The sequence below is a fragment of the Patiria miniata genome, unplaced genomic scaffold (genome assembly GCF_015706575.1).
Source record: "Patiria miniata isolate m_02_andy unplaced genomic scaffold, ASM1570657v1 HiC_scaffold_29, whole genome shotgun sequence".
Classification (NCBI taxonomy): domain Eukaryota; kingdom Metazoa; phylum Echinodermata; class Asteroidea; order Valvatida; family Asterinidae; genus Patiria; species Patiria miniata.
In genome coordinates this window covers 20663077-20680264 of record NW_024037068.1, presented here as the reverse complement: position 1 = coordinate 20680264, position 17188 = coordinate 20663077, and the positions used below count along the sequence as shown (strand labels likewise).

Below are 17188 nucleotides of genomic sequence, written 5' to 3'. Positions count from 1 at the left end.
AACTTGTTACAGATTACTTGTTTACAAAATCAATTACAATAGTTCTGGATCTGAATCTCAATCTAACTCACAAAACAAGTGTTACAAAAATCTTATAACTATAGATTCAACTTCCAGCTCTATAAATTGTAATAACGTTGCCAATGATAAATTATAATCACATAGTTTGTATTTCTAAAGTTGCCCCGGTTCCTAAGATATCCAGGTTCCTAATATTCTTGGTTCTAATATTTTAATCAGGTTCCCCGAACGCCTGGCCAGTGTACGGCTGTGTAGTGAACTAGGCCTCCAAATTGCACACTTTGGTGCGCAGGCAGAAAAGGGTTGATATTCGCGCGTTCACGGCACTGAGTGCGCGTTTGTATACATTTTTTTCTGGGCTGTTTGCCAATCGTACGGTGCCTCGTAAAAGACGTCTCACTACATTAATATTTGTTCAAATACAAAATTTTATTTCACGACTTTGCATATACTTTTACTTGGCCAAGTCACTTCAACCCAACGGCCCGAAGCACTATCAAGTCAGTATAATATAGACCAGTGATACAGAACCGTGCATCCAAACCGCTGGACTTTTTTTGGGTCGCAAAAGTGGACCCCGAAATTCGTTCTCGCACGCATAATACAGGAATCACACAAAAACGCCCTGTTTTTAAAGGATATATGGTTGTGTGGATGTTTATATCCAAATTTTATTTTTTTTTTCCATCGAAATTCCAATCAACATCATATCGTTCAAAGCGCGTATTCGTTGCCCATTGGGATGTTCCAGGACGCAGTGTCCCTTTAAGGTAAATCTGAGGCATTATAAATTTTCTAATATCATTGTATTTTAAAATATTTTATGCTATGGCCCTACGGCACGTAATGTGCATGTTATGACCATGAGCAGGCCTGCGTGGACATGAGTACACCGCACAGACAAATTTCTGACAGAGAAACTCGCAGAAACAAGATGTTATACACTGACGGAATGAAACTGTGGTTGGCCAGTTTTAAACAAGTACGTTTACACCGCTCACAATAGCCCTAGCCAAAGGCGAGGGACATTATCCTCAACAAGCCCCAAGCCTGTTTTAAGCGTACTTGTTTCATACGGCTATTACATAGAGTACCCTATGCCCAGATGGGGCATTAATATATTATATATTACAAATATATCAATTAATTTATATATTAAAATATTTCAATTAATTTATGCTTTGAATTTTTGAAGTTATTATTATTGATCATTATTTTGTTTAAAGAATAAATTATTTTGTGCATGATAAATATTCTAGACCTATTTATGCTACCGTGATTACATTTTTGATATCAAAACTCAGCGTTTGTCGATTTATTATCAGCGACACCGAAGACGAAGATACCATCCTTTGCTGCGTGTTCTGCTAATAGAAAGTCCGTCATTTTTACGAAGACCGTAAGTAGAAATTAACACCATGAATAGCACGCTAAAAACGTCGTAGCCACGATTTGGCGATTTGCCTTAAAACACTGATGTAAGAATAGAAATTCCAATGCCTCCATATAGGTTTGCAAGTACACGTCGATGATCAGGTTGTACGCTATATGATATGTGTTATATTGTGGGGTTCTTTACAATGAATCTAATAGTCAGCTTAGACCCAATTTTCGACAAGATCGTCCCCCGGTCCAAAGCACCAAACTTGGCAGATAGATTCGTATAGCCCTAGATAAGATGTTTAGAAGAGGTGACACCTACAATTCTTTTGTGAAGGGGGCCTAATTTGCATAAATCTTTAATACCTGCTGTGTAATATATTTATTCCCATATTTGGGTATATTTATTTGTTGTTTACAAATTATGTCTACGTCACAACGTCTTCTTACCAATAATTTTGGGAATTTCCTTGAACTCGTTGAAGTCTCCCACATTAGGCAACCCTTCACCTACTTTATAGCCCAATTTACGGACACTTGTCCCCCTTTTTTGTTTTGCTTTAAGGGATAAATATCATAGCCCTGCTATGGGGGTCCGAGGACTTTCCCCGGGAAAGGCTGAAATCTACTTTGCTCTCTTCCTGTATTTTAAGGCAATTGGAGAATGTATCTAGGAACCAAAAGCGTGTATTACTTTTGGCCCCATTTGAGTATCATGACATTAGTCAGTGACTGAACCGGAGGTTGCAGCCCTAACCCGCTCTAGATCCGCCACTGCTGTAGCATTGTGGGACGTCACTGCAAACTACAATCATGTGTGAGCTTTAGTGTTTACCATGCTTTTGTTTTTGTTTGATGTGTTTTTCTTGGGGGGTTTTGAGGGGGGGTATGCTTGTTATGGGGCGAATCAAGCGCTGGTCACTTTGTCTCAATATCCTTGTCAGCGGATGGAAATATATTTATTTATTTATTTTATTTTAATTGTTATTTTAACTGGGTAGCCAACTCATGGGAATCCACTGGTCTTCCATGAGGCCCAGTAAAGAGAAATACATTGTGAAGAAATTAGAGTTTTAGATGTGGGAACATTGGGAGGAAAACCCCAGAAGAATATTCTGAGGACCCACGGAAGCAAATAGGGACTAACAACTCAAAGGCAGGAATCGAACCTAAAGGCAGGAATCGAACCCGGGCGTGGAAAGTACCGGTACACCGCTACGCAAACCTGACTCCTGATAGCTGTTGCATTATTTAATATATCAAAAACTGTTGACTTGCATCTTGTGGGGCCAGCCATCGTCAAGTGTATGCTATCATCATAAAGTAGCTTATTAATATGCATGGAACTTCAAACCAATAATGTTTTAACGTTTATTCATAATTACCTAAGACAGTTTACCCATTCCTATTGGTCGAGGGCCCGTCACGTGGCCGATCTTAAACGGATGATAAAGACATGGCCAACCTCGTCCCCAGGGTGTCGAGCAGTACGCGCCCACCACTTCCTGCTCTCTCACCCTGGTATTGGATCATTTGCATGTGCAAGATTTTTGCACACGTATGCAAATGAGAAACAGTCTGGTGCCTGGATATGCGTTACACATTAGCGTTTGTTTTTGTATGCGGTGTCTGGGGTAAAAACAGAGTCAATTCGTAGCAGCGCGAGCACGGCGTGAGTTACGAAAACACGATTTTTGAAATCAAACTGTTACGATCTTATCGAGACAACATGCAGTATCATATTTCATATTAATATGAGCAAATTGGAAAGGAAATTAGTATTTTCGAGAGGGCGTGGACGAATGATCGCGAAAACACGTACTGCACGTTGTGAATATATAGCACCAAGTACACGATAAAAATCCATTACTAGCCAATTGCGGTATCCAATTAGGATACAGCAAGAAAGTTTCCTATCCAGGGTTTACTATTGGAAACGTGGTTGGAAATAAAGTAAGCACTGGGGACGAGGTTGAGACATGGCTAGCTGGTCTTAAACACTTTTCCAATGTCACATGAAATTTGGACATGAAATCCAGTGCCTCTTACCGTTTTATTCGTTGAACGTTCATAATACTCACGTAGGCATGCGCAATACTACCAGTGAGTCAGTATTTTATAGTTCTAAATTCACAACGCAACGCCCCAGGTGCATTCTGCGCGACGCGCGCGTCAATCTCCTTATACGGTAAGGAATTGTAGAGAGACATTGGTGTGCATTGCTTACATTGATGTGTATTGTTAACATTGGTGCATACGTACATTGTGGTTTACTGCTTACACTGTTGCTTGTTGCCGACTTAGTAGCGCATTGCTTACATCATTGTGCATTGTCGATGCTGTCCGTGTTGCTGCTGATATGAGTAGTGGGTAGTCTTCCAACTATAATTAGGTGACCCTGGTAATAGAACAGCGCAATTAGGTCCCAGTTATTAGTGCATATTTCTTTGTTATTGTATAATAAATTACAATCATATTTGTTGTGCCGACAATCCTGTTGTCAAGGTGTATTTCTTGCTGGTTTATTGTGCAATTAAGGGAGTAATCATCATTGTAATCGGCGGTATAATCCCTCCAAAACAGACCTGCTCCCTCAGCCTTGAGGTCGCTTTGAGTGGTCTGTCGTCTTGGGAAAGCTTTGGTTCGGGAAGATCAGCTACACTCTAATAGGTGTCAGACTTGATCCCAACGAACTTAGGTTTGGCCCGGGGAGATCCCCGCCACAGTATTAACGTTCGCTCTGAATGAAAAAAAAATGCCCAATCAGTAATTTTTGCTCATCTATAAACTAATTCTATGAATCATACTCACAATCATTCGTTTACTTTTTGTTTTGGATGCCTATAGATTACCAGACCCCAACATGGTTGACACTTTGCAAGCCATCAACACTGCTTTGCTGGTAGTCTGCGTCGCAGCCATAGTTAGTAACATCCTTGCCGTGGTGCTATTTGCATCCACCAAGCAGCTCCGCATCAAGTACTACGGTTTCGCTTTCAACCTCGTGCTCGGCGACATTGCGGCTCCGACCTTCATCTTTCTGCACAAGGTCACAGTGTATTTCCAGGTCCCTGTGGTGCAGTCGTTGGTGCGCACGTCCCTGTGTGCCGTTGAGTTGAGCATCCTAGCGATTGCTGTGAATCGACTCCTAGCTCTGACCATCACGCCCCCAGCTCGCTATGATGCCATGGTGACACGCGGTCGCATGCTGGCAGCTTGCCTGCTGATTTGGGTCATCTCTGCCGCCCTCTATGTCCCCACCACTCAGGTACACACCCCGCTGGTGACCCGGATGCTGCGACCGTCGATCGCGCTGGTCATCCTGCTTATCACCGCTGTATTTTACTGCGCCGTGTTCCGTCAAATCGCCCGGTACACTCCACCGCTCGCATCCACCACAGGCGTCCGGGCCGACGACGCTGTGGCCCGTGCGCGCCTCAGCCAGACGCGTCGATTGATGATCACCTTCGCTATTATCTTAGTCACGTGCTTCGCTTGTTGGATCCCGTACTGCATCGCCAACTTCATGCTTTACGTCAGTCGCAAGAGATATTCCGTTCAGCCCCAAAGCCTCAAGGTTTTCTACCAGCTCTCCGTCCTCCTACTGATGCTCAACTCTCTCATTAACCCATTCATCTACTGGTGGCGTATCCGAGAATTCCGTGACGGCATGTACCGTTGGGTCTGCCTTGGTAGGGGCAATGCTGATCCTGAGAACGATATGGTTACTATGCACACCTTCTGAATAACCAACCACGGTCCATATTCTCCCCCAACCTCATCCTCGCAAACAACACTTATATAAGTCAGTATGATGGGATGGGCGCGTATTAGTTACAATGTATCTTTTAACCACTAATACTCTGCTGATAAAAGTTGAAGTTCATTCTGAAAAAAAAATTGGTTTCGCAAACAGGTGGCGCACTTCACACCGTACCGCCCAGGCCAAGTTCGGCCAAGGACCATAAGTCGACTATAGTGGTTGATTTGTGACGTACCTTACGCCTGCGCACTAAGAGCCAAGTGCGAACGTCTCTAGTCAAACGCTGGTCAAAATGTCATCGCAAAACTTCTGGATCCTGGCTCTCTGCTAGCGTTGTGAATGCGCGCGGCTATGGGTTGCCAGCGAAGCAACCAACCCCAGTAGGCTGGTTCCAAATAGTCGACTAGCGTAGTCAACCACAGTCGACTAGACAGAGTTCGGGCAAACGTTAGTTAACCATTGGTCAACTATAGTCCTTGCGCGAACTTGGCCCCAGTTGGCGCTGGTGAGTGCCAACAACTTCTATCACAGTTTTCTAGTTAAAGGAGCCCGGAATTCGGGAAGTATTTGTTAATCAATGCAGGCACATTGTGTACGTACACGTCTACCGCAATCAACAAAGTCACGCATTTGGACCTAAACAATTTAACCAGAAAAGTCGGGGGGGGGGGGGGGGGGGCTGGACCTCTTTTGTTGCTGAAGGGCTCTCTTTTTTCTATCTAAAAACAAATACTTTTAAAAGACTTCTTAGGAAAAGGACAAATTTCAGTTTTTTTGTGGGTGAACCTAGGGGCACTGGGAATTTGTGGGTGGGGGCACACGTGCCTCCCCCCCCCCCCACACACACACACACCTTAGCTACACAACTGGTAAAGGGCGAGGAGTCAGAGAAAACCTAGAACATTACTTGCATGGGTTGTGATATGGCAGTGAATGATGTGTTCATTTTGTAGTAGTTCATTGTATTCTGCCGTGCCTTAAACCGGCTTTTGCAGACGTTGGAATAAGCTAAAGTAAGCATGATGCATACAAACGATTAACGCACGATTTTTCGAGGAGTTACATGCGCATGCCGCTAAGTAACAGAAAAGACACTCATCATATACACACGTATTGATATAGAGATGAGCATGGCTATGGGACTATGGTTGATCGCTAATAATGGTGATGGGTTATTTTACGGGGCTCGGCTAGTAAATTTAACCAGATTATTTGGCTCCTTAAATTTCTTTAAAGGCCGGCTATGGTTTTTTAAGAGGGTATTTGGGACGCGATATTTTTTTCCGTACGCCTTTTTTTTTCAGTACACATGGGCGTATTTCGAAGTACGTTGAGTTGCAAGTCAGGTTCTCGGACTTTATTTTCCGTTGAAAAAATATCCTCCAAACCACATATTGGTAGAAGAAAAATGTTCCAAATGACTAACAAAATTGTTTAAGAGAAAAAAAAAGTAGTAAAGAAGAAGAAATTAAAAAAAAATCCAACGGGAATCGAACTCACACCATCGGATTTGTAATCCAATGTGGTATCCATGACACTACAGCATGGCGATCGATGTGGTAGTTTTAAACATTATACTATGGCATATATAGGGCCCTCCAGCATAATTCTATATATAGTAGCGAGCTTTCGGGACAATGTCGTTGTGTTTGTTAACACTAAAATATAAGCCGATATGCTACGCACGGGAAGTGGATAACATGCACAAAGTAATGGCACTGGAGTAATATACCTTATTCATGAAGAAGCTATTTTCGATCGTGTTCCCTGAATCTATTTAGAATTTGTAAACTATTGAATGGGATGGTGCCAGACTTTTTTATGATAAGCGTGCGTAATATAAACCCCTTTCAGTTTTTTTAAATGAGACAAAAAACGTAAGGATATGTTTAACTGCATTTTTTAATGATGCTTCACAGCAGACTGGTCTTAATTTGAATCAATGAACGTTTGTTTCATTGTTTCATTTCTACATGGAAGTTCCAAAAAATGACGACTTGATACCTAGCGCCTTGCTTTCAATTTAATATGGCTGATTCGTGAATGAAGTCTATACTTTACAAGCATTGAGATTTGTCAGCTGCTGCATAGATATTCTGAACAAATATTTCAGACGTTGACTCTATGGAAGTGAAGTCTTCTTGTTTTGCTGAAAAGGATGTCAGTGCAAAGAAATGTAACAATGAACCATTCTTGGAGATGCTGTGCTGTTTGAAACTGTTTCACTTGTGTTCGGTGTGTATGGGAATACCATAGAGCAAGGACCCAAGGAGTCAGAACTCTTGGGCGATTTACATTTTGACCATTAACATACCAATCCCTCGGGAATGTCTATAGCTACAGCACTGTGACCGCAAGCCTCGACCATTCAAAGCGTGAATGCCAGCGGCCTTTGAACACGATGATCATCGCCGCCTTTTTAGTTGGTAACCAACAACCTCCCTATATGCTGCATAATAAGTCATGTCACGTCGCTGCTCTTTTTTGAAAAATATATTTTACAACAAGATAGGTTTTTACAACTGCGCAGTTGTTAGATGTGAGTTATGAACTCAAGTTAGCAATGTGCAGTTGTTGGTGCTTAAAAGCGTTATCTGTCCCTGTAATTTGGAGATAAATTGGATTTCTTTCAGATAAGTTTTCATGTATTTTCAGACATTTTAATTGGCAATATATCATTGATGAAATGTGTTTTTTTGGAAAATTTCACAAGTTTTCACACTAAAGGTACAGAGCATTTTGTTCTTCATGAAATGATTGTTTCAGTGATGTTGACCACATTGTTAGCCAGTATTAGCCAACTCCGAACAAACACTTCAAAATCATTCATTTTTAGCGATGTATGACAACTGCGCATACGTATTTACCATGGTACTGTCTACGAAGCCATGCAAACTCCTTTTTTGGCATTAGTGAGCGCGGATCATACACCGCGTTCCCACTTGAATTGGAAAAAGGTGGATCAAGATCCGGCATTTTGGTGTGATCGTTATCTTACCGCAACGAAACCGCAAGTCGCATTCCCACTTATGCTTGATCCACCTTTTCGTACGGAAATGTTGGGTCCGAAAGGTCACTGAGTTCGGAATTACGCGCGCTCTGTGGGAGTGCCATTGTTGCATGGTTGCATGCTAGGCCAGGATGGGTCAGTTTTCAAACAGCACTATCAGAATTCACAGACAAAAATTACGCGAATTCACCAACATAAATCACGGATCCGTAGAGGATCCGTGCGTGCATAAATTAACAGGTGAAATCCAACAGAGCCGCTCATTGTGTGACATCACGGCAGAAACCAATGCATCGATAAGGGATTCCCTGGTTCTGAAGCTTCTCATTGGTTAGAAACGGTCACATGATGTACTACGACATCATTTTCCAATTTTCTATAATCAATACTTCAGATTTGTCACCTCCGTACGTACCGCGTTATCGGCACTATTCTCATCGCATACTCGTAAGCTTTTCCATGATTCTGTGCCAAAGTGAAGTCTTTTGGTGAGTGCGGACTCAGAGTCATTTATGGATGGAAAAATAAGTAAAATTTCAGGAATGAAAAAGGTTTAGTAATGGACGAACACGCAACAAAAATAAGGCCTATAGTGTAGTTTTAGGATACCACGTGCGCTTTTGCATGCGCGGTGCTAGCCCGTAGTTCAGCGGTTGTTTATTGTGCATGTTGTATACGCTGGAAATGTTCACATGAGCTACACGCCTGAAAACGTGTTTCTTCGTTCATGAGACCGCAACATTTTCGCGCCACTCGTGCACCGGGCGGATGTTAACAGGTCAAATTGCCGGATCAGATCCACCTTTTGCGTTCCCATCTGATCGTGATCCGGCAATTGCCGGATCTGATCCACCAATTGGGGGATCTGTATCCTGGTCCAGAGGTGGATCAGAAAAGGTGGATCTGATCCTGATCCACCTTATAACGGTTAGCGTTCCCACTACACACAATTGCCGGATCTGATCCACCAATTGGGGGATCTGATCCGGCAATTTGGCAAAAGGTGGATCAGATCCACCAATTGGTGGATCAAGTGGGAACGGGGTCTATATTGTGTCGAGATTAGCGTAGTGAGCAACTGAGCAAGCTGGCGCCAGGTGCTTTCTATTGTAGCTTTCGAGCGCGGCGACCATCATTTTACTTTTGAAGTCTTGGAGTACGAACTCCTTGGGTCCTTGCTCTATGGGAATACCTAACCGCCTGAATACACAACGTAGTGCAGCAGCATTGTGGTCATGAATATAACGGTCATTAGGGAAACCTAATATTACTACCAAATTAAGCCCACGGGTCATAAACGACGAACAAGCGATAATACTTATAATGCATGCAATCAAGTATATTTCCATGAATTTCCTTTGAATAATCAGTTTAGGCGTAGGTACCCAAATTGGCCTAAAGGTAACGTAGGATTGGGAGGAAACGTCAGGGTTTGAGGGAAGCTGAAAATAAGTGCGAGTGCAGAATAAGCTCTGGCGAAAAATGCGACGCCGATGGTGCATATGGAACACCGTACTTTTGGTAAATTTTTGAGACAGACAGACAGACCATCCGACCGACCGATGACCAAGTGACATTTAGAAGCTCCTGCCAGAGCTCAAAGATCGCACATTGCCCACTTTTTGGGGACATTTTCCCCTTCTGGATACCGTCCAACCGCTACACAAAACGGCGTCCCGCTTGTTCGAGAAAAATGTTGTACAGTGCAAGTGCGAGTGCACAGTAAGCTCAGGCTGGCCGTGTTGCAAGAAGTCTTGCATGATAGTCTTACATACAATCGATCAGGATGATCCCTGCCAGAGCTTAAAAATACGACGCCGAAAAATGCAACGCCGATGGCACATAATTATGGAACACCATACTTTTGTCAAATTTTAAGGACGTACAGACAGACAGGCATACCACCAAGTGACATGTAGAAACTCCTGCCAGAGCTGAAAAAATGAGAAATTATAACACCGCATTATTGCATCACTATAGTGTAAACAACTACAGTCTATTTTTATTCAAAGTTGGCTATTCGGTATACCTTTGCTCCTATGTCTCACTTGCCTTTAGGACTTTTACCAGGGTCGTTTTATGTGATAGACACGTGATAATGTGAAGGTTTACTGAACATGACATAAAGATTTAAAACTTTGTTTCCTGGACCCTCTACAAAAAGTCCGACTCATGCATTTGAACTCTTGTTCCCGCTGTCATATTAATGTTTGCACCGCCATGCACGACGTCTGCTGTTGTAATGTTTAGTTTGGCGTGGTTTTGCGGCATAATGCGGAACAAAATTATGGCGACTTAAAGAGATACTGCGTCCTCCAAAGCGGCCAATTTAGCTCAAAACGCGTTGTAAACTTTTGTTCAGGAACAGTGCGACAAAAGGCTATTTTCCTTTCAGCCAGACCTTTGAAATAGGATACGTAAACAAACTGAAACATAAAATGTCGCCGATTTCAGGATGATGTGCCCCTAAAGACCAAAGAATTCGTAATAGAAGCCGTGGTAGATGGCTGCAGCTCTCTGCTCCTCCCCTGTATGTGCGTTGATACCAAATTGTCTGTTGGTATGATGTGAGACAATATGTATTTCAATCACACAAAATGATGATGAAGAGCGCAGTTGAAGTCTTCGTTGTTTTTATCAGCCTAATATTACGACCGGATTGAACCCACACTCCATACAATTAGTCAGATGACCCTGCAGTGATAATATTTAATGGCAGCAGCAATTAGGGTTTTTTTCATGGTCTCCGTTTAAATAATATGGAAAAGTTAAAGGTAGAAGTTTCATCATGTAGTTGGTGATCGAAATTTCAGGGAGATCGCTTAAAGGTTTCTCTATATGCAAATCTAGACAGCGTTCGTAGAATCTAACAGATATAGCAGCGGTCAAAATGGGACGGCCCTGCCTGAAAGTTATGTTCGATTCCCTTCTAGCTGTCGGTCTGGTAGTCTGTATAGATGCTGACAATGGAGCTAGCTAGACTATCCAAAGAGGAGAAATTGAATTTGGAACACTTTTTGGTACATCAATCATTTCTTCCATTTTTTTGTTGACCGTGTGTGTATTTGTGCCCGTTTCCGTTTGTTAAACAGAGTGCTTTATTACCGCTGTTTCTTCTTTTGTCCCTCTTCTTTTCTCCCCTTCTGTACTGCACAACGGATTTTTCTCTTCAAACAGCGGTTAATCACGCCAGTCTCAGCCACTTTGCGACACGAAAGACGACTAATGTTTTCCAAACCAATGGTAAAAAGCTCGACAGTCGGAGGTCGCAGGTTCAAACCCCGCTGCCGTCAAGCATGTCTTCCTTCAACTTTAAAAATTTTTTTTGTAATAGTCAGCCTCCCTTTGTGGTTTATTAGAACAGTTCAAAAAAAGTATCGTTGCTCATTATATTCCCAAAAAAATGTGTACACCACGATGTCTCATGCCGCATGATCATCTTTCTTGGCAAATACCATTGTCATGCTCCTCATATCACCAATAGGCCTAGGGGGGGGGGTGAAATATCTATAAAAATAATAAAAAATAAAAACCACTCCGTGCTGCTATTTAGCAAATTTAATAGGGAAACAAATTATTTCAATAAGTTGCTAAATAAGCTGTTGAGAATTCGTTGATTCCCTTTGGTGAAGGTCATAACTATGAAATTTTAATATTTAGAAATTATCATCTTTAAGTGTACACGGGATCATTTGTCGTTTGTGTTTTTTACGCGGTCAATGGCAACTATACATTTTGAGAAAACAGAGAAAACGTGTACATAATTCTTTAGGTCTCTTGCCTCGATTTCGTGGCTTACGAACTCAAAAGAATGCGCCCGCGAGCACACCTTTTTCGGAACTCTTTGCGAACAAAACAACTTCAGGCGGACTAATTTTCCAGAGTATTCGGTACCATCCAAATTGTCGGACATAGTTCCTCGCGGAGCGGTGTCACTTCCGTGATGTGATTGTTAGAGGTACTGGACAACGTTTGGAAACATTCAAAAACAAAACTGCTAAAATATTACTTGACTGTCAGTAATTAGGCCCCCAAAAAAGTCTCCGGTTTCTGGTATGGAGCTTGCCCAAAGAGTGGTGCGGCGACGCGGCTTTTTTTTTTTTACCTGTTTTTTTTTTTGCTTCAAATGTCGGCCGATGACTGCAAATGGTGCCCGACTAAACTTCGTGCAAATATATGGGAGTCCAGAGAGGCCACATAAAGCTTATTCTCGATCATAACCCCATCTAAAAACATGTTAAAATTGTGCAGCAGCAGGATTCCAGTCAAACCAGTGTGTTTGGCGGTTTGAGACATCATCTTTCATTGAAAAAAAACAACTTTTTTTTTTGCCTTACGTTAAGGATAATTAATACACGAGGAGCGCGCCGTGGGGATGAATGGCCCGAGGGCGATTCTTATTAACCACAAACGGCGCGCTACCGAGTGAATTAACCAACTTAACACCCTCCAAGAACTCTTCATTATTGCTTGAACGAAGGCCTTTGTGAAGGTTCATTGTGAAATTTGTTAAGATAGGCAAATTATGTTTATTCATGAGAAAAGAACAATGAGGCCACATCGTTGTTATTATTTAGTAAATTACATACATTTAAAGCGTTCAAAAGAATGGCAGTCGCCCAGCTGCCACAGTAACGAGATGAGTTATGGATTACAAGGTCCCTGGTTCGAATCCTGCTTATGTCAATTTTTCCTGAGACTATTTTTTCTACTACAACTTTATCGACTGTTTTTATTGAAGGGGGAAAAACGAGAACCAACACCTGAGTGTCTTGCTGTGATTCGATGAAATTTCGGAGTTATTCTTATGTAGCTTCACCCACCAATGCAATATGCATAAAATGCCGAGTGGCACGCTGTGTTCCATTCGTGCTAAGTAATGTCAAGGATAAACGATAGTGTGACGTCACAGGAGGGTGTTAATAGGATCAAGCATCCTGTGCAATCAGTGCGCCTAGTTTGATGTCATTTTCCAATAAAAATGAATTACCGAGTTTATTTCCTCGCGATTGTTTATGGGAATAAAGGCCTAGGTGAAAAAAGACTCCCAATTCATCGAATTAAGTAGTTTGTAATCGGCTGCATATCTGTGGATGGGGATCGTCTACCGATGATCCCCAATACATATGTTCCCCAATACCTATATATGTTCCCCAAAATCCTTAGGGTTAAGGTTAGGGTTAGGTACTATGAGGTTAGGGTTAGGGTTGGAGAACATATTGGTATTGGGTATGCACCCCTGTGGATGAGACGTATTTCCGCAAGAGGGTGCAATTCAAAACGTATTTATGAATATTTTGATATTTTGGAAGGGAGGGCAGGGCTTGCAATGGAAACCTTGCTCTGCGTCTAGAAATACAATGCAGATTTTCACCGTTTTCTCAACAATCAAATCTACTGAGCTGAAATTTCTACATGTTTATTTTTTAATAACCTAATTCAGATTTATTGTACTGTTGTATCCGTGAATCGGCCAATAATATGTTTCGTCGGGTGCCAGGAAGAAGGTCGTAAGGGCGAAAAATGGTCAGAAGGTCAAATTCGGATTTTTCAGGTAATCGATAAAGCTTGGAAATATTTCTCATTTGATGTACATATTGTCTCAAGGGGCTACGTCATTCTGACGTAGTTAACAGTAAACAAAAGTAGGACGGTTTTTTTTTCATTATTTTGTGCCTGGCAAAAGGTCGTAAGGATTTAACATACCGCTTAAGCGTACGTTTAAGGCTTCGGAAGTTCCCGGGAAAGGGTTGTTAGCATAAAAATTGAAATAAAAATAAGTAATATTTTTACATAAAAATGCACAATATTCTTTTAATTATTAACGAATTTCATCAGTCAGAATTTCAACCTTATGCGATTTTTAACCTAGGAATGGCAGCACAAAACCTTTCAACTCGAATATCTCCAAAAGTGCTTTTTGCGTGCCTATTACATGTACCTATTATTGCGATTCTCGTGTGACGTTGAACGCTATTTATGCCTTACAGCGCTGCCAGGAATACTTGAAGCAAGGACAGAAAAGCTTACCGTCGGATGTCAACAACGGGTTTTTTTCTTCACAGTATCCGTTAAACGCATAATGCGGCGTAAGTCTCATTGACAGCTGGGGCTTATAATTTGATGCGTTGAATCGCTGTTGGGAATTTACAGAAACGGCAACAACACAGGCTTTGGGTTTTTTTTTTTCAATTTGTCCTCTGTCAGTGCAAGGCATTTCATGGATATGTTGTAACCAACTGGGCCAATGTGGTAATTACAAAATGTAAAAAGAAAAAAAATATTGCGAAATTTCCACGGGCGGCGATCCGGGGTGAATGGGGAAGTATTCCCCCTTCCACCCCCGCCCGCGATTTTTTTCCCCAAACGACATCCGCATATGGTGTACGCTATCGGACGTTTTGGATTTTACTTCTCTTAAAAACATGGGAGAAAATATAGAATTATAAAAAAAGGAATGAAATCGAACGTAATAAAATTCGGACTTTATTTCCCTTTCAAAAAAAGTCCTCCGAAGCCTCAGAAAAGAAAAAAAAATCGGGTGAAATGATGTTTCGAACCCACATCGCGGGGATCCCTCGCGGTACAAAACCACGACTCTACCGACTGAGCTATCGAACTGCTCGGCTATTCCTGGAAATTCATGGTAATATATACCTGCGTACGTATCATAAAGGTGTCGTAGAGGGCGCTCAACAACCATGTAATGCAGATGTTGTTTAGGGGAAAGAAAATCGCCCCCCCCCCCAACAATTTATCCAAGTGCGTATAGATTTTAACCCAACGTAACAAAATGTTTTAAAAAAATTATAGCTGTAAGATATTGCTTGTTCACTATCCTATTTACGAAAATTGCACATAATGAAAATATTATGTGCATAATTAAATGTGCATACAAACATACATCTGTTTGCAGCGCCCTCTATGGTCACTCCCCACCCCGTCCGTTCCCCCATGCGCTGGAAGATAGCTTTGATTGTTATTACCTCCCACACAGGAAGACGCAGCTCAGCAACTGCAGCGGGCACATTTCCCTGACGACGACACGTGGGAGTTTCAATAGAGAGACTGATATGGAGAAACTAAATCCGAGAACGGATATATATTGTCGTTACCGGACTAGAATCAGTACAATTTGATTGCACCTGTGTCGCGACTTGATCCTTTGAGAAGGTCGTGGATCGGATTTCTACGGGTGCTGTTATATTAGGGATGAGATAAGGTGTAGCACGATGAAGCCAACAGTAGCAGTAGACCATAACATACGGAGTGTACAGTGAAAGTCAACAAGCAAATTCAAGTAAGCTAATAAGACTGAAAGATCCACGATGCAGGACCCTACTCCGACCAAAGCAGACGTGCCGGTGTCGTCGGTGTACGACAGTTTTGCTGAGAAGCAGTTGTTGGCAGCGCTGTACAGCCTCATCTGTTTGATGGGAGTGGTGGGCAATAGTTCTGTCTTGCTGGCCGTGATTCTCTCTCGTAAACCCCGCACCACCACTAACGTCTTCGTGGTCAACTTGGCCGTAGCGGACCTCCTTTCGTGCCTGAATCTTCCCATCATGATCCTGGCGGTGCTGAGCGACAGCAGGGAAGATTTGCTCGTTTCAGAGAGTCTCTGCGCTGTTGAGGGATTCCTGCTCCTCGTGTGCGTGTGGACCAGCCTGAACAACATCACGATCTTCGCCGTTTACCGCGCCTTTATCACTCGCAGGAAAAACCGCAGCCGTTTGTTTAACCGTCGTCGTCTTGCTGCTCTGGTTGTAACAACTTGGCTCGTTCCCTTCGCAGTGGGACTCGTACCCACCGTCATGTACGGATTCAGCTCGTACGGATACGATGATAAACTAAGCACCTGTACCTTCAGCCCAGCTTCAGAGGGCACCGGTGCATTCTCCAGAATCACGACTGCCCTCTTCTACCCGGTTCAACTTACTGTTACCTTTGCTAGTTATGCAGTTATCTTATACACGGTGAGGCAGCACGTCGGTAGAGTCGACGCCATTCCCAAGCAGCCCCTAGCCGTCGTTAGTGGAGTCATGAGCCTCACTTCACAGTCCAGAGGGCCACAACAACTAGTCCATGAGGAAGTTCCAGGGCACAGCCAGCAGCTGCGGGCGCCTACTTCAAACCTACTCTGGTCAGGTACACACAGATCTTTGCACGCCCACCCTCTCCCAACACGCTCCAGCACCGACAGAAGGCAAGCTCGACGCCAATCTCGTCGAAACATCGACATCAATCTGAGTTTGTTCCTCGTCGTGTTCTTCTTCGTGATTTGTTGTGGTCCCTACCCGGTATTGTTGATTCTACTCGGGGACAAGTCCAACAAAGTCGTCCCGTTTTTCGCGGCAATTTTGGTCAGCAACAGCTGCATAAACCCCGTGATTTACACGGCGCGGCACCCAGACTTCAAGACAGTCATCCGCTGTATCTTACTGTGTAGACTCTCCAAGATACCCATGAAATCGGCGTTCCTCCGGCGCATACTGTCACGGTTAGGCTGACCCTAAGATCCGTAGACATTTCGTGAATAGGTCATACTTTTCAACGAAAGTTGACATTTTTAGGATAATAATTGACTGGGTTTCCTAGTTATTGAAACTTGACTATATAGGAATTTAGTTAAACATGCAAAGTTTAATTCACTATGACTAGAAAAAGTAGTTGGATTTGACTCCAATTTTAGTTATTTGCATAACTATTTTTCCTATAGTCAACAATACTTACTGGAAAAATCTAGTCAGATTGACTGATTTTCAGTTGCACCCAGCTGACACTGAATGGCTAGTCAAATTTAACTGTTTTTTTTCTTTTTAGAGTGTACAAACTGCAGATAAATCACAATCCTGGAAAAAATGTAAGAGATTTCAGTGTAATAAAAAAATCAAAGATGATTTTGTTATTTTAATGTAATCTTGAAGATACATCAGCATGGAAAGTAACGTTTAGTATTCATCGGCGCGTACTTTCACTCCGGGTAAGAAATTCTTAGATCTATATCTGTATCTTCG

At 42.4% G+C, this 17188-nt stretch overlaps 2 protein-coding genes across 2 annotated transcripts; both read left to right on the top strand.

Moving 5' to 3' along the window:
• Positions 1-4264: 4264 nt before the first annotated feature.
• LOC119735251 (beta-4C adrenergic receptor-like) lies at positions 4265-5146 on the top strand. Its single transcript, XM_038208956.1, has one exon. It carries the CDS (start codon positions 4265-4267, stop codon positions 5144-5146), a length of 882 nt encoding a protein of 293 aa, XP_038064884.1.
• Positions 5147-15502: 10356 nt separating this feature from the next.
• Positions 15503-16681, top strand: LOC119735250 (G-protein coupled receptor moody-like). Its single transcript, XM_038208954.1, has one exon. It carries the CDS (start codon positions 15503-15505, stop codon positions 16679-16681), a length of 1179 nt encoding a protein of 392 aa, XP_038064882.1.
• Positions 16682-17188: the final 507 nt, after the last annotated feature.

Bases quoted from the DNA above. Each gene is read 5' to 3' on its own strand.
- LOC119735251 (XM_038208956.1), top strand. From the start codon at position 4,265: ATGGTTGACACTTTGCAAGCCATCAACACTGCTTTGCTGGTAGTCTGC.
- LOC119735250 (XM_038208954.1), top strand. From the start codon at position 15,503: ATGCAGGACCCTACTCCGACCAAAGCAGACGTGCCGGTGTCGTCGGTG.